Genomic DNA, 21,662 nt, shown 5'->3' with positions numbered 1-21,662 from the left:
CAGGTACACAGATATAAACGAGGCCACAGTAATACGATCTAAACATGTAAGTAGTACAGGCATTCTGCCCTGCCACGTAAACCTTTAATAGACAGAAAGTACTCTCATGTATTTAATTTCACTGACATGAGAGTGGAATGGTATGGCCTTTGCTTTGGCAAAACAGCGGAGGCCATCACCCCCCACCACAAGATTGGTTTTGAAGTCACTGAGAAATGCTCTCATCCAAAACAGCGCCAACGAAATCACCTGCTAACTAAAGCTGACATTTTTGTTTAATGGCTCACATAATTCGGCTGAGCCACAAAAACACTTCACACAAAGTACAACAATAATGGAAGTGGCCTGATCTCCAGTGATGGAACCTAAGGGTTATTTATTTTCAGTTTTTTGCTTTTTAAGGCGGCACTCATGGCATATGGAAGTTCCCAGGTTCGGGGTCGAACTGGAGCTACAGAGCTACAGCAACACAGACTCTTTAACCCACCGAGCAAGGCCAGGGGATCGAACCGGCATCCTCATGGATACTAGTCGGACTCATTACCTCTGAACCACAACAGGAACTTCTGAACTTAAGTTTTTAAATGGTCTGGTTGCATTACTATTACTCGTATTTGTGTAATACATCATAATAAAGCTAAAGTAAACTTTGCATGAAAGCTACAGTGAGAGACGACACAGCAGACTGGCTACGAGGAAGCTTCGTGTTGATGTCCACTCCCTAACTGTGTGTGACCCAGGCGAGTTACTTAAAGTTTCTTTTCCTCACCTCTAAAATGGGAAAACAAGAGAAACTCTACTTTCTAAGCTGCGATGCCTAGCACAGAGCACTCAATAAACCTGAGCTGCTACTGATATTATTATCCTTACTGCTGTCATCATCATTTCATTTTTATTACAGTTTACAAAGAACCTCTACATCCAGTAGCTGTGCCTAGTGTTAAGTAATGGCACAAAGAAATACTCAATTTAAAATTTAATTACATGACATGTCAAGCACATGGGAAGGGGTCCGATGTCCACCATCCTCTGGCTCTTTCTGACAAACCAGAAGGCAACACGGCATCATGTATAAAAGGCGACTGGACGGATAAAAATTAATTTGTAGAGGCAAGAGTTAGTACCAGCTGGCATTTCTTGAGCACTCACAATGTTCCAGACAATTTACTAAACACTTCAGATATGTTACGATTTCTTAATCTTACTATTATAAATGCTGCCCTTGAGGAACTGAGCCCAGCCAACCTGCCCAAGGTTGCTGTTAAATTGACTCAAGAGAGCTGACTTCAGAGACCAGGCGGGCACATGACCACACGGGCAGAGCCCAGGATTGACTTCTCTTGCAAGTAAATGTGTGTAAAACATTCTGATCACTTTGCTCAGTAGGAACAGCAGAAATCACCTGCATTCTGCCCTCCTCTCTAAATACAGAAGGGCCGGAGTTCCTGCTGTGGCTCAGTGGTTAAAGAACCCAACTAGGAACCACAAGGTTTCAGGTTCCATCCCTGGCCTCGCTGAGTGGGATAAGGATCGGCGTTGCCGTGAGCTGTGGTGTAGTTCGCAGATGCAGCTCGGATCCTGCGTTGCTGTGGCTGTGGCATAGGCCCGTGGCTACAGTTCCAAATTAGACCCCTAGCCTGGGAACCTCCATATGCTGTGGGTGCGGCCCTAGAAAAAGACCAAAATAAATAAATAAATAAAAAATAAATAAATACAGAAGGGCCCTGCTCAGGCTTCACAGGCCATTTTTCCTCTGACTCAGTGATGCTCTTACAATTGTCCCAATGAGGGTCATCTAAATTCTCATTCCTAGTGAAGAACACATCTCCATGAGCTCCCAGAATTTTGTTTACATACTGACTATGGACCGACAGATGGACAGATAAATATGGAGATATATATGAGTTAATTACATAATTCCAGGATTCCCTTGAAATACAACATAACTCCCAGTTAACGAGAAACATCCCCACACCAAAAATGCTCCTTTCACTAATATCATCACCATCAACATCTCATTCAGGGTTCTTAATCTATGAATCCTAAATTGTTTGTTTGTTGTCTTTTGTCTTTTTAGGGCCACACCCATGGCATATGGAGGTTCCCAGGCTAGGGGTCTCATCGGAGCTGTAGTCACCGGCCTACGCCAGAGCCACAGCAACACCAGATCTGAGCTGAGTCTGTGACCTACACCACAGCTCACAGCTACGCTGGACCCTTAACCCACTGAGCAAGGCCAGGGATCGAACCCGCAACCTCATGGTTCCTAGTCGGATTCATTTCCACTGCGCCACAACAGGAACTCCTGAATCCTAAATTGTAAATAAATGCATATGTACACAGGCATATGCATTTTCTGGTTTGGAAAAAACTACACACTCATCAAATTCTGCAAACATTCCCCAAAATGCTAAAAATCATTCATTTAGATAGAGAGCCTCTCAAAACAAATTATATCATTATACAAACTGTAAAAGGCTTTGGGTTCTCAATGGAATATGCTCTGAAATACGATGCTTTATGATTTCATGCCAGGGTAACAGTGAAATTCCAAAGTTACACGATTCTGGCTTAAGAATACAGAGACCTATCCCCAGAGAAATTCCTTATCCGGGTGACCTTGGGAAAAATCGCCTAAAATGTCTGGGCTTGGTGCCATGATCTGGAAAATTGCTGGGTTTTGGTAAACGATTTCAGGGTTTTCTCCTCAGCTCTCTGATACTATGACATAATAGTGCCACACATGCAATGCAAAATCAGACAAAAATTACTTAAGCCGCTTACATCACTAATGAGTTTGGTGCATTTTCTGGCCAATTCCATGCTCAGGTCTTCAATAACAGGCTTAAAGAATACCTGTCCAGAAAAAAAGGAAAGGAAACATTTTTCTCATCATCAGCTTTGGGGAACAAATATCATTCTTCAGCAAGTGCTTTCTCACTTACCTTGTCTTCTTCATTTTCTTCTTCCCCTGTTTTTTCTTCTTCTGTTTCATCTTTCACATCCTCAAATACAGGGACCCTCATTTTTCCTCTTCATGTATCTATTTTTTAATTCACCAGCGTAGACCTTTTTATATACCACTGCACTCTTGAGACCTTGACTTCTCTGTGTTCTGGCAGAAATGACCTTGCCCAGACCTCCTCCCTATTTAGCTCCTACTTCACCCTCCTTATCACAACTGCGTGTGAGTGAAGGCAACAGGATCACTGAGGGTGGCCAGGGCCAGCCTCACAAACGGAAATCGCATTTTAAGAGGCAAAATTCAATTTTGCAAACTTTTAAAGTCAATATTCTTTGAACTCGCTAAACAATTCAAAGGAGATCATTCATTAATATTTCATTAATTCCATTCATTCATAAAATAGTTAGAAAAAGACTTAAAGATTCTGGGAAAACCACTCAGCTGTAACACTCAAGATAGCACAGTGCAAAGCCTATTATCTCAAAGATTCCTCAACTCCAGCTAAATAAAGCTTCCACTGGAATGTCAGACATAGCTCAGATTTGGTACAGAGAGTCTGGATCATTCAAACTCATTTCATTAACCTAAATTAAATTTTTATGAGACATATACGTACTTCTCCATTCTAAAAAAAAAATACATTAGCTGATTAAAAGCTAGTAATTTATTACAAAAAGCCCTTTGAACCACTTCAAAGAATCTCTTCCAAGTTAATTATGACTGTTAATCTTATATTGCTATTGTATTATTTTAATTGTAAACATCATTAAACATGAGAAGCTGCAGTTAACAGTTTGATACATCATTTAAGAATTCTATAAACATCGTTTCAAAAAACAATAATTACCAGTTCTGCCCATTGTGTCAATTTTTACAAATTCCCTAGTTATTTATATATTTCTCTATGTGTAACACACGCTTGGAAAAGTTTGTAAAAATAAACTATAACAATATTCATAATGTGGTATGTGTCCTTGACTGTGTATTTCTCAAAACAAATCCTTTAATGTCAATCGAGATAATTCTAAGACTATACAACTCATAATTTATCAATTTGGTTATTTAAATCCAAGGATAATTTAGTATTTCTAAAGCCATAACATATCAGTGTAGGACATTAAAAAATATCCTATGGTGAATAATGAAACTAAGGATATAAATTATAACTTTAATCAAAAAATTCATCATTCTAGGTAGACAGGTATGATGCTGTTTTCTCTTGATATCATATCTAATTTTAAATGTTCTAAATTTGCATTGGCCTTGCCTACAAATTCTGAAAAGAAAAAAATTCTACACAGTCATCATTTATAGATAATTTCTCAAATTATGTTCCAGGAGGCTAAAGTTGCACAGAATACTCTGGAGTGGAAAAGGGAGTTTCTTAAGCAGATGTGTTTGAGGAAATCTGTATAGTAATCTCTAGCCCTGTCACTTAGGGAACAGTAACACAAAATCTACATGGCACAATAACACAAAAGCTCTGAGAAGACCCACAACCGAGAAAACTATTTACGTCTGCTTAACCCAGCATGTCCCAAACATGAAATCCTATTCATCCAATATAATCTAACCTATTTATTTACCTACCTACCTACCTATCCATATACTTTTTTTTTTTTTAACAGACATCCAATACTCTATAAAACTAACATTCTTCTGTGAAATATTACTTAGGGAAACATTATTCTATTCTGAAAAAAAAAAGTTGTGTTCTATAAGAGCTGTTGATCTTTTCATGAAATGACTTTTAATACAGGCTAACTTAATGGCATCACATATCCTGCTTAACAGCAAAATGCCAAGAAGAAATGCCCCAAGCGTGCTGAAATTAGAAACCTTAACTTTAATTCACCAGTCATGTCGCGCCAGTGTAGGGAATTCTACAAGGAAATTCTCTGTGCATTCCATTTGTTTCATAAAGGAGCAGAATGTGAGACTCTGTTTGTTTCCCTCAAGTCCACTGCCAAAAGGCTATTCTAATACCCTTCAGAAGATCTATTATATTAATCTTTATTTGGAAACAGGGAAGAGAATTTTCTATAAGCATTTCTTCCAAACTTCTAGACATGTAGGGAGAAAATCTTGCCAAAGTTGCCTAAGATGCACCTTTTGGCTACTGTTTGAGGTGACAGTACTTGCGATGCTCATGGTGACATCTATTCCCCATGGTGAATTACCTTCGTCAGACTTCCAGGGCTGCTTGAAAGTGCTTTTCTCATTTCCCATCATGTAATAAATTCTTGTTGTCCCTTCAGTGTGCTGGAAGAAAACAATCTGTTGAGGTTATGCAGAAAAGTTTTGAAAGCAAAAGCAAACACCATACACAATGTGAACACAAATTTTCCATTTGAAATTTTAGAATGAGAATTTTAAAGCTACAGGGGTCCTTATGAAATCAATCCTCTTTCACAGAGGACAGTATTGAGGTCAAGAGAAATTAATTACTTGTCTTATTCATTAAGTTATTTAATGGAGCACTAGCACCAGAATTTAATTAGAGCCCTACTTTCATTCATTCATTCAAAGAAATGTGGTTATGCCAGGCACTGTGTTTAGTGTTAGAGATGAAATGGTGAGTAAAATATACTTTGTGCTACAATGAAGTAGGAAATTAAAAACAAACAAACAAACAAACAACAACAACAAAAAACCATCAGGAGTTCCCATCGCAGCTCAGTGGTTAACGGATCTGACTAGAAATCATGAGGTTGCAGGTTCGATCCCTGGCCTTGCTCAGTGGGTTAAGGATCCGGCATTGCCATGAGCTGTGGTGTAGGTCACAGACGCAGCCTGGATCTGGCATTGCTGTGGCTGTGGTGTAGGCTGGCAGATACAGCTCCGATGAGACCCCTAGCCTGGGAACCTCCATGTGCCACCAGTGCGGCCTTAAAAAAAACAAAAACAAAAACAAACCATCATTCAAGACTTGCTGGAAGAACTCCTTAATGGATAGTTTGGCAGACTAAACAAGACTATTGCTTTTGACTGAATGCATTTTTTTCTCCTTTCACCTATGAGTATTATATAAAATTCATGTAAAGTCTTCTAAAATATTTTAAGGCCTGCGCTTTATCACAGCAAAGCTCTCTTGCCCACAGCTCCGACATGTGACTTGGGGAGTATGAAGAAAAGGTTCTTCACGTGCAGCTATCATGTTTCAAAATCCCCCATCATCCCCCTGCTTTTTAAAAGCATGTTAAATGTTGTATTTCAATACATATTTTCACCTTAGGGGGCCTCAAGAGGGAATATCCGTAGCACTGCTAATCCCATTTACTTCCTGAGCATTTCATTAACGTTGTCCACTTTTTACTTTAAGCACTCTACCCATGCCTGACGGAGAATGAGACCAAGACTCGGATCACGTTACTTACAGCTAGACCCCTACTTCCAGGTCTGGCTCTCTCACATCTTCTAGGGCAAATTATTTAATCCCCCGCTGCCTCTAGTTCTCCATAGTTAAAGAGAAAAACTGAAGTGCCATACGTTCATAAAAGGAAAGACCCTAAAAAACTGCAAAGCCCCTTACAAACACAGGAGTTTTCAACTATCCAAATAAGGTACTCAGTTCCAGGGAAGGTGCTTGATATGAACGGAATTCATTTGAAAGGGTAAATTCTATACTATCAATACATTTTTAAAGACCAGAAGGGCCTCATGCAGCATCCAGCCCAAAGCTTAGCAGCTAACTTGTATATCTGCAATACAGAAAGCTTCCATCTTCTTACAGTTTGATATTTCTGTGTAAGCAAGTGTATTTCTATAACAACTACCAAGTCCCAGGGGTAGCTCAGGTCTCTGGGGACACAGCCCCTGGCCAGGAAGCAAGTCTATACGCCCATCACGAGTCATGCAGTACTTGACTGTTTTTAGGGTCTTAGGGTCACTTACAAGAACCTCTTGGATTCTGACAAATGTTTCATACCTGTTTCATCTCTTTCTCCTTTCTTTTCTCTACGGTGATAGAACATTTGTTTTTCCCCAACATGGTGATGAGTAACTTACAAATGAAAATCCATAAGAAACAATTAAAATAGACTGATAGTCAGCTCTGGTTGAGGAAAATTGTGAGATAAACTAAGTTTTTCTACTTTAAAAATTATTTCAATATTTCTTATTATAAAATAGTCTCTCTAAATGGTAGGTAGATGACAGGGAAATTGGTTCATGTGACTTGATTGCCTGCATTGGCAGTCTTTTCATGAACTCATTTTCAGTTGCCGGTTTGTTTTTTTTTTTATGACTGTCCCCCAAAGGTTCTTGCTTCTCAGTTGAATCCCTGGTTATTTTATTTTTGCCTCATATATTTCTTCATCATTTGGCATCCATCCCAAAAGGGAACTTTACTAATAGATGAGGGAGAAAAATCATTTCTTAAAACAAAGAAATGTAAGCTCTCGAGGGCAATTTGTCTTTTTTATAAAAGAGAAGAGTTCTGCTTATTATTTGCCCAATCTATTTTTATAATTATCATTCATTAAGCCTATCTTCTCCTTTTTAATGGCTACTTCATTACTGTTTGTTAATTAGAAGTCAAAAGAATACAAAGCAACCTGATTGTCACCATTACCAATTTTGCCATTAAAATAAGATTTAGTAGAGTTTTCCTGCAGTCACACTCTTATTTTCACAAATACAGAAGCTACTCACAAATGAAAGCCACATATCTAGACTGGTGTTCGAGAAGAAGAATAAAAAAACCACAAATAATTTTTGGCATAAGAATTTTCAGGTTGGGTGTGGTTGGGATGCCAACATTTACTGACGGCGTGGGGTCGGGGAGGTACTCCTATTCGGAGTCTACACTAACATAAGCAGTCAGTGAACTGAAAGACTTTGGTTTAATTTGTTACTCATATTCCATTTTTTCCCATTTTTTGAAGTTTTATTGAAGTATAGTTGACTTACCAGATTGTGATAATTTCTGCTGTACAACAAAGTGATTCAGTTACACATGTACACATATCCATCCTTTTTCAGATTCTTTCCCCATACAGATTATAACAGGTTATTGGGTAGAGTTCCCTGTGCTATACAGCAGGTCCCATTCCATTGGCCATTCCATATACCACAATGTGCATATGCCAGTGAGATATTTCGTTTTAATACAAACAAAGCTAAAACCATCATCACTTTCCCAATCCTTCCCACTGAGAGAAGCCCAGGGTCTGAATGGCCTTTGCGGCTTGTAATCAGAACCAAAGGGTCAAGCCCAAAAAACAGCTTATCTATCCCTAAAAGTATCCCTTTCCTAGAGTTTTGTGTGAGATACGTCAGGAAACAGTGTGAAAGACTTTGAAACTGGGAGAAAAAATTACACTGTGTGTTATCTAGTGTTACCTTCTGGCTAATTTGGCCTTTCACTGTCTTTGAAGTACTTCACCACACCATAAATTGGTGATAACTGATAACAATGCTAATGATGCTTTATCCATACAAATGCAAATTAACTATGTCCTGAGGGGAAAAGCGATTGATTATTGGCTGATAGACCCTTTTGTATCTCTTTGTAAATTCAACTTGGCATTTCTTATTACACATCTACAACTGGTTCTTCAAATTCACGTTCAAACCAATTGGAAGATCTTATTGGTGCCTTCATTAATTAATGAGTTAAAATCTTTGAAATGTGTTCATTTTATATTTTATGAGAATCATAATTTCACCTTTTCTCTAAAAAATCCTTTAACAGAGGCAAAAGATTTCACTTCTTCCCTTTAACATTCAGAAAAGAAAGAAAGTAAAATGAGAAGATATTACTGGATAAAGCCTTATTCTCTAAATCATGAGCCACGGCTGTAAATATTTTTGGTGCTTATGAAAATTAGCTTTTTGTTTTTTTTGTTTTTTAAAGGTCTGATCTCATTTGACTATTGGCAAATGCCACATGTGTGCTTGTATATATGTACATTCACACGCAAACACACACACATAACACACATGCACTCAAGCAGAGTTAATTCATCACAGCTGCCGGTTCCCTCTTGAAAAGCATACAAGGCTTCAATAAATGCAAAGACTTAATTACTTCTCACATCTGGAAAAACTTGAATATGAGAGTGAATTTATTGAAGACGCTCTTTGCTTGGCTGTCAACACCAAATCAAGAGCCAGAGAGAGCAGGCTCGATCAGTGTTGGCAATTCTTTAACCCTTCAGAGATAGATGTTCTACCAATAATTAATTCTAACATATCCTGCTTACATGATTTATGAATTTTATGAAAACACAGTAAATAATTTCCTAGTCATTTATGGAGAAAAGCTTCCAGACGAGAGGACTCACATAGTCAAATGTGGAAATAATGAAGTCCATATAGTCAAAGAAAAGGGGAAAGGCTTCGGAGTTCCACAGTGTAGTGAAAACAGCCATTAAAACAATAACTTACATAAACATCTGTGAAACTAGACAATTCAGCCCTTTTTGGAGAAAGTGTAACAATGCCTCTAAAATGCAAGTATTGAGTGACATGAGCTCACATCAAGAAGATTTAGCAGAAACCCAGGGATGGGCAGATCCTCCCCTAGAGAGAATATTTAAGCAAGAATTAGGCAGCGTAATGGAGTGTAGGGAAGACATCCAAAGAGTATTTGCAAAGACCCCGAGACAAGAGCTGGGGGAACCAAGAATTCAATATCACTGGAGCGTACAACGGGGAGAAGATGAGGGCAGCAGGGAGAAAACACTTGGCCTAACACGATAAGCTTAAGGGGGTTTGAGCCATGAACCCTTTACAAATAACACAGTTCCTGGTCAATTAATAGAAACATTGCCTTTACACCTACTCTATTCCCTTTATATGCCTTGAATTTAATTTTTACTCTTTCCTTTTATTATTAGCCAGTTGAAGTACTCTTCTTATCTGGACTTTATGAAAACTCATAGTGAAGAAATGATTCCCAAGTTTATTAGTCTAAAGAAGAAAAATATTCAAGGGAAATACATTTGTATTATATATCCTCCCAAATAAATGGAAACTATGTTAAATCTGTTTATAAAATAAATTTCACACATCTTCATTGCTATAATTACAATTTTATTATTAAAATGCACCTATTTTTTCTACTTTCTGCTAAATAAATGTTATCAGTATTTCTACATGAAACTTAAGCATCCAAATTACTATACCTGAGTTTGCTAAGGATTTCTATCCTGAAGTCATGATTTCATCACAGGTTAAGCCAAGGAAAACAAACACAAGTGACTCTCACAAGTTTGGAACTTCCGAAGCACGAATTCCTGAGTTTTGTTCCAATTGTTTCCATGGAGTTTCTTCATGTGTAACTCAAAATATAAGATACTATCAAAATAAGACCATAAAGTAAGTATATCATTAAAACAGCTATAGAGTTAGTGATGTTTTAAAATAACTGGTACCCTTTGAATAATGAGAACTAGTTTAACATATATTGGTGCTAATTCCTCACTGAGGACTTAATATCCTTTACGATTTAATGTGTGTGTGTGTGTATAATTTCATTCGTTCATTTCACAAATATTTCTTATGTGCATTCTATGGGCTAAGCACTATTTTAATTTTAATCTCTTCAGATAATCAATGAATAACATCAACAAAAATCTCTATGTCTCTTATTTTAATCACATACTCATTTATCAAATATTTATTGAGCATCTACTTTATATCACACATTGTACTAGGCTACATAGCTCCAGTATATTTCGAATACTGAATACATGTGTGATAGTCAATATTCACTAGTATATTCAGTTAAAAATAATTTTTATACTATGATGAATTTTTTGGACTTATAAAAGCTGCATTTTCAAAAAAGTTGCAGCATATTTTTAAAAGTTTTTTAAATTTTCAAAAATTTTGCAGATATCAATTTTCTATCCTGTTTTATATACTAGTTAGAGCTACAGGTGGTTTTCTCCATCCATCTTTTTTTTCTCTTAAATTATTTATGCAAAATTTTTCTTCATAACCCCAATATACTTGGCCTATTTTTTATTGCTCATAAAATCACATCTCCCAGGCAAAGCCTATCTATGTTGTTTTAACTGTTTCTAAATTATTCTCTGGAGCAGCTCTATCCAATAGAATTGTAATGTGAGCCACATACGTAATTTTAAATATTTTGGTTGCCACATTTAAAAAAACATTAAATTGCTTTTAATGATATAGTTTATACAACTCAACATATCCAGACTGTTACCTTTCAACATATAATAAATATAAAAAGTACTGCAATTTATTTATTTATTTATTTTGCTTTTTAGGGCCGCACCCACAGCATATGGAGGTTCCCAGGCTAGGGGTCAAATCAGAGCTACAGCTATCAGCCTATGCCACAGCCAGAGCAACACCAGGTCCCAGCTGCATCTTTGACCTACACCACAGCTTACGGCAACGCCGGATCCTTAACCCACTGAGTGAGGCCAGGGATCAAACCTGCAACCTCATGGTTCCTAATCGGATTCGTGTCTACTGCACCATGATGGGAACTTTGTAAAAAGTACTGCAATATTTTACATTTTTTATACTAGGTCTTTGAAATCCAGTGTGTTTTAATTTTATACTTACAGCACATCTCAATTCAGATGAGCCATACTAGGTAGTGGCTCCACAGTAGACAGTGCAGCTATACGGTAATGCTATGAGACTGGAAATCACTAGCTATTTTTCTTTTTCTTTTCTTTTCTTTCTTTTTTGGGCCACACCTGTGGCATATGGAGGTTCCCAGGCTAGAAGTCCAATAGCAGCTGTAGCCACTGGCCTACGACACAGCCACAAGCAATGCCAGATTTGATCTGCATCTGCGACCTACACCATGGCTCACGACAATGCCGCATCCTTAACCCACTGAGCAAGGCAAAAGGGATCGAACCTGTGTCCTCATGGATACTAGTTGGATTCATTTCTGCTGAGCCATGATGGGGAACTCCCTATTTTTGGTATTTGATAATACATACCCTAAATATGAAAAATGTATTTAAAATTACACTTAAGATGAGAATTACAGAACCCTAATAAGCAAGCAATAAAAACTGCAATCTATTTTAGTTTCCAGAATTATCTAAATCACTCCTCTGTATGGAATGTACTTTATTCAATCTTATTAAAGGTTTAAATTATTATTATAAATAATGAGTTAATCTTTAAATTATGGTTTAATTAACTTCACCAAAAGTGTATTTTCAAAATGCTATCTTGTTTCATTAACGAGAATGACATATTTAAAGTCCCAGCAGTTTTCAGGATAAATATTCACTATTTAATTACCTTTCTAATAAATAGATAATTATAGGACTGAATAATAGTCACTCTTTCCTTCCCTATCTAAACAGCAAAAACCCAAATAGTGAAATGTCTTCCATCATACTCCCATTTTTTTTACTCACATTTTTAGCTCATATAATGCAATTTTAAACACACTAGCAATCTGCTCATCAATTTGGCCAGGTAAGTCCTTTTAAAACCATGCTGTAAAGCAATGTCACAGTGAGGTACGACATTTTAACAAAGAAGCTGATGAATCATTTAAAGAACCTAGGTATTTAACCAAAATGAGACTTTTTTTCTTTTTGGGCCACACTTGCGGCATATGGAGGTTCCCAGGCTAGGGGCTGAATTGGAGCTATAGCCGCTTGCCTACGCCAGAGCCACAGCAACGTGGGATCCGAGTCATGTCTGCGACCTGCACTACAGCTCACAGCAACACCGGATCCTTAACCCACTGAGCAAGGGCAGGGATCGAACCCGCATCCTCATGGATCCTAGTCAGGTTTGTTAATTGTTGACCCATGAAGGGAACTCCAAGACTTTTCTATTAGAACTTGAAATCTCAAATACTCAAAAGATCTTGAGCAATAAGGGGAAACACAGCATCTCTTATTTCTGTTCCACAGAGGATCCAGCTTCTTCCTTTGATGGCACCAGCAAAACTGATATTTTTTAAACTGCTGGCATCTTTAATAGTATCCAAATGCCATGAGGTGCTTTGAATCAAAAATACTACTACATAAAATGATATCCAAAGTCTTAAATTTCATTTATGTTATCCCTCATCCAAGCTCTGCTGAAATTTTGGAGAAAGATGAACTCTACATAAAAATGGATGGAGGCAGTCAAGAACTCTTAGAAGCCCTCTCTCTGGCCCCTACCAGGTACTCTGAGAGGCCATGAAAGGGTAGTTGCCACATGCCAAGCACTGTGCCTTGGGCTTTACATATAAAATCCTACATAGTTCTCACAACATCCACGCTGAGACCAAGAGTGAACTCGCCCAAGTTGTCACAGTAAGAGGTTCAAACCCAGGTCTGTATTTTTTCAGTGTACGTAAAACTTATTGGACTGAAGAGCAATAACAGAACACTGACTGACTGACTGACTTTTTATAGCAATACTATCATTTTCTAATATCTTTTTCAATTTCCAACTTCAAAGGAATTGCCATTACTAATGGTTCCTGAAAAAAAGCGTGCTTAGGGTATGGAGACAACCTGGTTCCTGGGATGGGCAAACCAAGACTCCCCCAGAGTTAGAAGCAAAGGTAAAAGCAGGTAAGAGTGAAAGCATGATGAGCATCCTTGACCAGACAGGAACCTAATTTGAGAAACTTTCATTCATTAATGGTACTTTTGTAAGCAGCAGTGAGCCAGCAAATATTTAACCACCATCTCTCCCAGGAAAATAAAGGAAGGAAGGGTGGGAGGGAAAGAGGAGGGTGGAGCTCAACGGGCTGGGCTGAGCTGCTCTGAGCTGGCACCTCGCAAGAAGCACTGTGAGTAGCAACAAAAGCCTTTATCTCCTAGCAAATGGACCAAGGGTGGCCAGGCAACTTGAGAGCTTCATCTTCCAAATTTTAACACTGTTACTGACCTACTATATGGCGACAGGTGGCTTATTTGAGATCTTTGGTTCTCCACTTTCTTACCTGTAAAAAATGAGGCCACCCTTTCTAGTTCTAAGATCGTGTCCTTATCTGATTACCAAATTTACTTTATCTACTAATCACCGTGGTACAAAGGATTCAAAGATGAAAATACTATCATCTACAAATTCTCTGCTTAAATCACTTTTTTCCCTTTTGGTTACAAAGGAATAGAAGTCACTCGTTGAATAGTAGACACTGGGGGATGTCCTTTACATATCTTATCTTGTGGCATACTCATTAACTCTGTGGAAAGGAAATACAATCAGGATCCCCAAACTGAAGCTCGAAAGAGCATAGTATTTGCTTAAAAGTAGCATCAATGAGACTGGAACCAAGAGCTCCTATATATTTATGTATTGCTTTACCATTTATACCCACTGTATTTATTGGACACTGTGATGTCAGACAGCTGGAATCTACTTTTAAAAACACCTTTTGTATTTTAACTACAGTCAGAACCTAACCAGGTATGATTGGATGGATGATAAAGTATAGGATATTTATAAAGCCCATTCCCATACACATCAAAATAGTTTTAACTATTAAAAAGACATAGCCTTTAAACTACTACAAGAACATTTTCATAGTCTAGTCTGAAAACAGAGTATTTAACTCAAGGTACATATATGTAAGAAAATATAGGTAAATTCCATATGTACATAAACAGAGATGTATTCCCAGGGCATGGGAAATTGTCAGTGAGGTAGCTACGCTGAGTATATATTCACGACCATGTGTTTCAATCGACATAAACATAATCAGTGGGAAATTAAATTTGGATAGAGCCAAGAGTATGGCTTTGAAAAGCTTTTAAGCATTTATCTTTCCAATGATCTCGTGGGGAGTTCAAGCTTGCTTTTCAAGCAATGACACTGTCCAAAGCTCTAAAAAGCAGATATTTATCATAGCATTCAATCTGTTGGAAGAATTTCTTGGCAGTTTGACTCGATATAAGAAAAAAAGTTTTCATGTCATAACAAATGAGGAAAGAGGTTGTTATCTTAAGCACTACCTCTCCTTATTCCTTAATTTAATTAACATATTTTCTAAAGGTTATAATAATAACTTTTATTATTCTTCACAATAATAATTTGTTAGTTGTCCTGCAAATATGAATGTAAATGTGAAAAAATAAAAATAACTTTTTAAAACCAACACCAGATGACCAACACAAAATTGGTGACCAACTGTATTTTATATTAGTTCTGTTTTATATTTTAAGTTATATTTCCATCTTCCAAAGGAATATTTTGGAATAAATGGTACTGATGTGTGTGAAATACAAATGTATATTGTTCATGTATATATTATTTTCAAATAATTCCCAGTATTTGACTCAAATTATCAATATTTGAACTTCTATGTATAAATCACTATGTTAGGCATTATAAGAAATATAGAACAATAAAATCTAGCCTTTCATACTCAAAGAGCTTTTAATCATACATAGAGATGGAAAAATTAGAAAATATTCTTAAGTCATCCAGGAATTAGCAAGTGCTGTGATGGCTCACAATGGAGAAAATCACAAATATCAGGGAGACTCTAAGTTTCATGAACATTGCCTTGAATCTGCACATTACAAAGATGAGACAGTTTTTCATAGGCAAGAAAATCGAGGTTGGAAGACAAAGCATGAGAAAAAACAACATAATGACCATACAATTGCCCCCATGAAAAATAAGTTCAGCATGCACAGGGAGGTATAGGAGTAAGGAGTATATGAAAGGCAGAATGAAGGCAGCTTCAAATGCCACGCCAAGAATTTTAGATCTAATTTAATCAGAAATGTTGTCTCATAGAATTTTAATCAGGGAAATGACATATAAATCGAATATAGAGTAGGGCTCATCAACTTTACTGAATTCAGTAAAGTTGCAGGAAGCAAAATTAATACACAAATATGTTGCAATTCTATATACTAACAATGAAATATTATAAAGAGAAACTAAGGAAATAATCCCATTCACCATCACATAAAAAAGAATAAAATACCTAGGAATAAACCTAAGGAAGCAAAAGGCCTATACTCCAGAAACTATAGGGCACTGATGAAAGAAACTGAAGATAACACAAACAGACAGGTATACTGTGTTCTTGGGTTGGAAGAATCAATACTGTCAAAATGACTATACTACCCAAGGCAATCTACAGATTCAATGCAATCCCTATCAAATTACCGACAGCATTTTTCACAGAACTAGAACAAAAAACTTTTTAATTTGTATGAAAATACAAAGATCCCAAACAGCCAAAGCAATCTTGAGAAAGAAAAACGGAGCTGAAGGATCCAGGGTCCCTGACTTCAAACTATACTACAAAGCTGCAACAGTATGGTATTCGCACAAAACAGTATGGTACTGGCACAAAACAGAAATATAGATCAAAGGAACAGGACAGAAAGCCTAGAAATAAACCCACACACTTATGGTCAATTTATCTATGAAAAAGGAGGCAAGAAAATACAATAAAGAAACTTCAATAAATGGTGTTGGGAAAACTTGAAAGCTACATGTAAAAGAATGAAATTAGAACATTCTCTAACATCGTATACAAAAACAAACCCTAAATGGATTAAAGATCTTAATATAAGACCGGATACCATAAAACTCCTAAAGGAAAACATAGGCAGAATACTCTTTGACATAAATCACAGCAATATCATTTTTTAAATCCATCTACCAAAGTAATGGAAATAAAAACAAAAATAAACAAATGGGACCTAATTAAACTTAAAAGCTTCTGCACAGCAAAGGAAACCATCAACAAAATGAAAAGATAATCTACAGACCAGGAGAAAATATTTGCAAATGATGCAGCCAGCAAGAGATTAATTCCCAAAATATATAAACATATATCTCAATATAAAAATTAAAAAACTCAGTCAAAAAATGGGCAGAAGACCTTTCTCCAAAGAAGACATACAGATGGCCAACAAGCAAATGAAAAAAAAAAAAAAGCTCAATATTGCTAATTATTAGAGAAATGCAAATCAAAACTAAATGAGGTTTCACCTCACATTAGTCTGAATGGCCATCATTAAAAATTCTACAAACAATAACTACTGGAGAGAGTATGGAGAAAAGGGAACCCTCCTACACTGCTACAGGAATGTAAATTGGTGAAACCACTTTGGAAAACAGTATTGCAGTTCCTTACAAAACTAAAAAAGGAGTTGCCATATGATCCAGCAATCCCACTCCTGGGCATATATCCAGGATAATATTCTAATTGGAATTCTAGCAAAAATTCTAATTGGAAAAGGCACATGCACCTCAATGTTCAGCACTACTTAACAATAGCCAAAACATGGAAGCAACCTAAATGTCCATCAATAGATGACTGGATAAAGAAGATGTAATATTATGTGTGTGTGTGTGTGTGTGTGTATATATTATGATGTTTTATGTATATATCATATATATGTGTGTCTGTGTGTGTGCACAATGGAATACTAATACTACTCAGCCATTAGAAAAAGAAATGATGCCATTTGCAACAACATGGATGGAGCTAGAGATTATTATACTGAGGTAAGCCAAACAAAGACAAGCATCATATGTTATCATTTATATGTAAAATCTAAAGAAATGATACAAATAAACCTATTTTCAAAATAGACTCACTGACACAGAAAACAAACACATGGTTACCAAAGGGGAAAGGGGGGATAAATTAGGAATTTTGGATTAACATATACATACTACTATATATGTAAAATAGATAACCAACTAAGACCTACTGTACAACAAAAGGAACTATACACAACATCTTGTAAAAACCTGTAAGGGAAAAAATAAACTGAAAAGGAGTAGATAGATAGATAGGTAGAGTATAACTGAATCGCTTTGCTGTATACCTGAAACTAACACAACACTAGCACAATGAAATCAACTATATTTCAATTTTTTAAAAAAAGAAAAAAAGGAAATGTTGGTAGAATTTGCCAGTGGGGGGGAGGGAATTATATACAAAAAAAGATTACTCTTGTTGCAAATTAGGTAAAATATGCTGAAATGGAAGGAAAAAGGATATCAGAAGACTTTTGCAAAATAGTCCAGGCAAGAAATAAAGACCTATACCCAGGGTAATGGAAGTTGATAAAGGTAAAGATTTAGGAGACACCAAACATGTAGGCTGAGCAACAGACAAGACATGAAAGAAAATAAGAGAGAGGTCTTTCTAAGGTTTTTTGAGTTGTCTGGATAGAGAGGGAAATTGACCCAGGCAGAGGTATGTTGAATCTAGGATGGGATTGTTCAGATGGAATTCTATCAGCTATCAGATATGCATAGCTGTCAGATCAGGGCACTGACTTGGCTCAGAAAATGGGTCAGAGTTCGGAAAGCTGCATCATGGAAAAAGTAAAGAGAGAATAATTTTCAAAGGCATCTCCTAAAGAAAAGCAGTTAATCCCCAAAAAACACTGCGCATCATTTCATGCTGTACATAACATAGGAAAAAGTACACTCCTGAAACAAGGTGTTCTGTGAGAAAAATTCTTTATATTTCGTTTTCATAAGAATTCTAAAAACCTAGACTACTTTATTTTAATGGAATGCTTCATTTAAAATATTTATTGAGACACCATTACATGAATAAGGAACTTGGAATACAAACAAAAACAAAAACAAACAAACAAAAAAAACACTGTCCTAAAGGGCTTTTAAAACCTTTTACGTATTCTTGTCTAGTTTTAAAAGTGATACATTTTCATAGTGTACTGGAAATAGCAAAATGCATTAAAAATGAGTGTCTGAAATATTGTATTAGAATTGTTAAATTGCATCAAATGCTTCTTCAGCATCAGGTCACATTTCTTTCTTGATTTTTGATCAGTATGGACAGCATATCGGTTTTATTATATTAATAGGTATCCTGATACTGAACCATCCTTGCATTCCCAGATTAAATACTACTTTTTATAGATTATTCTTTGAATAAGTACAATCTTATAGCACTTGTTTATATAATATGGAAGTTGAAAATGCATAAATATGTTTAGGTCTCATTTATGAAGTCAAGTCTTTTTTTTTTTTTTTTTTTTTTTTTTGTCTTTTTGCTGTTTCTTTGGGCCACTCCCGTGGCATATGGAGATTCCCAGGCTAGGGGTCCAATCGGAGCTGTAGCTGCCAGCCTATGCCAGAGCCACAGCAACGCGGGATCTGAGCCGCGTCTGCAACCTACACCACAGCTCACAGCAACGCCGGATCGTTAACCCACTGAGGAAGGGCAGGGACCGAACCCACAACCTCATGGTTCCTAGTCGGATTCGTTAACCACTGCGCCACGACGGGAACTCCTCGAGTCTTCTTTTGAGGCTGTTACCTTTGAGCTCTCTGCCAACTTATGCACCTTTGAAATGGTTGTTCCCTGAAAATAGGAGGGACCCATCAATCAGCTAGAGCAGACATATCAATAAATTTACCTGTGTGAACCATGCTTAGGTCCCAGGCTCTTATGATGCTATGAATCACATGACTGACTATTCAGCTATAGCTCATTAGACCCAGAGCAAATATCTCACTTGGAGAGAAGTGCATTAGCCATTCAGTGACCAGTAAGAAAGTATTTATGATTTTGAACCAAGAGACATTTAGCTGTAGATAATCAGATGGTGGTGAGTGCCAGAGCTATAAGGCCAGGTAAACTCAGGGGGTGGGGGTGGCTATTTTTCAACCATATGTTGATAAGCTGGCTAAGAAATCCTATATTCAGAGACAAAGAACCGTATAAACCCTAAAATACATGGTGAAAGAGACTTGCTTTCTAAGAACTTCACAGTTCCCATGAATTTCAGACTGACTTGTTAGAATTGCTTTCTATAAGATTACCCTACATTGTTCTTATAAATCCCTTTTGTCTTTAGCCACTATTTTATTTGTATTTTACAGATATATTAATGCAATGGCCTATTGTGTGTTGCTAATTTATTGATAAGCTAATCAGGTGCTGAGCTAGAGGTAACTCTACATCCAAGGAGATGTTCAAAACTTAAAAGAAATGTGTAGGAGAATAAAAATAATGGAAATGACTTTAAATTAACAAGATGACTTTAACAACCAATATAATACACAATGACTAGACTAGCTCTCAAGATTTATTTTTTACATATTTTCTTAATAAAAATCCTTTATAGTACAGAGCTGGGATCTATTAATGAAATATGAATGAAAATAAACTAACTTATCATTACAATAATACTTCTCCAACAAATACTTTTTAGCATGCAAAGCACTAGGCTTCAAAAAATTTAAGGCTGATGTTTTAAATCAGACCTGCAAGCTAACAGAGCATATTTAAATCTAGAGAGTAAATGAACATTCTATTAAAAAAGTAATTGTTAAAACTCATTTTCAAATGTTATCATAACCTTATCACTTAGTCATACAGCATAGTAAAATATAAAAGATCATCTCTATATTATAAATCCTTATTAACTAAGTCACCTCTCATTTCAGAAATAATTAGCCTTTTATTTCCTAGGTGAGAGGTAAAGCATAATGAATCATAAGGTTATTCACTAGTCATCTTATGTAACTAGATGTTTGATGAGTACAGATTGCTAAATGTCAGAATTCTAGAACTTCGGGCCAGAATTATTACTTACGGAGTTCTCAACTTCTTAGTCTGTTCAGCCCTGAAATATAACTATATTGGAACAACTACAAAAAGAAGGGTGGTAGAGATAATACCAAAATGTTAAATTTAAAATATAAAAAAAAATTAAATGCAGGGATATCTCTTGTTTTATTATGAAATCTTTCTTAGGCAACTCTGAAAAAAAAAATTAACTTTCAAATAGTCCCTTGATTAAAAGCTTCTAACTTGGAGTTCCCGTCGTGGCGCAGTGGTTAACGAATCCGACTAGGAACCATGAGGTTGCGGGTTCGGTCCCTGCCCCTTGCTCAGTGGGTTAACGATCCGGCGTTGCCGTGAGCTGTGGTGTAGGTTGCAGACGTGGCTCGGATCCCGCGTTGCTGTGGCTCTGGCATAGGCTGGCAGCTACAGCTCCGATTGGACCCCTAGCCTGGGAACCTCCATATGCCCACAGGAGTGGCCCAAGAAATAGCAAAAAGACCAAAAAAAAAAAAAAAAAAACTTCTAACTTTGTTTAAGGATAAAATGTGTCCCCAGCTGAAGTCCTCAAAGCCACGGACTGTTTTGTACTCTCCTGCTAGAGTGACAGATCAGTGATACCGAAACACGACATACGTATCCTGCACTGCACTGCAATGCAGGGAAAATCATTAAAAGGTCTATCAACAAGTTTTTGTAATTCTTAAAATCTAAAACAGAAAATTTTACTGGTAGACCGACAGAGGCACATGCATAAAATTTATAAGTAAATATAAAATATACCAGGAAATGAGCCCAGACGTTTATTTACTGCTAGGGACTGCATGGTGAAAAAGAAGAGTTCAGTGTACTAAATCATAAACCCCCCGATGACGGAAACTACCCTGGTTTAGCCTAATCTGTATGGGCCTAGAACAGAGTTCATGATAGCATTACTTTTTCGCAAAGTTAAAAATCAGGTTGTGGGAGTTCCCGTCGTGGCTCAGTGGTTAACGAATCCGACTAGGAACCATGAAGTTGCAGGTTCGATCCCTGGCCTGGCTCAGTGGGTTAAGGATCCGGCGTTGCCGTGAGCTGTGGTGTAGGTTGAAGATGCAGCTCGGACCCCGTGTTGCTGTGGCTCTGGCATAGCCCGGTGGCTACGGCTCTGATTCGACCCCTAACCTGGGAACCTCCATATGCCGCTTCCGCGGCCCGAGAAATGGCAAAAAGGCAAAA

At 36.9% G+C, this 21,662-nt stretch overlaps 1 protein-coding gene across 14 annotated transcripts in view; it reads right to left on the bottom strand.

Annotated features, from left to right (window-relative positions):
* NEBL (nebulette) overlaps window positions 1-21,662 on the bottom strand; it is a 354,941-nt gene that overhangs the window by 114,047 nt on the left and 219,232 nt on the right. For 2 of the 14 annotated variants that reach the window (XM_021064951.1, XM_021064956.1), the window contains 2 exons: window positions 5,146-5,227; window positions 2,785-2,856 (listed from right to left, as the gene is read on the bottom strand). The exons of 1 other annotated variant lie outside the window; for it this stretch is intronic. In XM_021064951.1, the coding sequence (XP_020920610.1) occupies window positions 2,785-2,856; window positions 5,146-5,187 (114 nt within the window). In that variant the 5' untranslated portion in view covers window positions 5,188-5,227. Of the gene's footprint in view, window positions 1-2,784; window positions 2,857-2,945; window positions 3,671-5,145; window positions 7,868-10,095; window positions 10,696-21,662 lie in introns of those variants that run through there. 11 more of the 14 variants (XM_021064957.1, XM_021064953.1, XM_021064952.1 and 8 more) reach the window with 11 other exon arrangements.

This window comes from Sus scrofa, chromosome 10, assembly GCF_000003025.6.
Source record: "Sus scrofa isolate TJ Tabasco breed Duroc chromosome 10, Sscrofa11.1, whole genome shotgun sequence".
Classification (NCBI taxonomy): Eukaryota; Metazoa; Chordata; class Mammalia; order Artiodactyla; family Suidae; genus Sus; species Sus scrofa.
The sequence above is the reverse complement of the archived record's forward strand: the minus strand, read 5'-3'. Positions and strand labels throughout refer to the sequence as shown.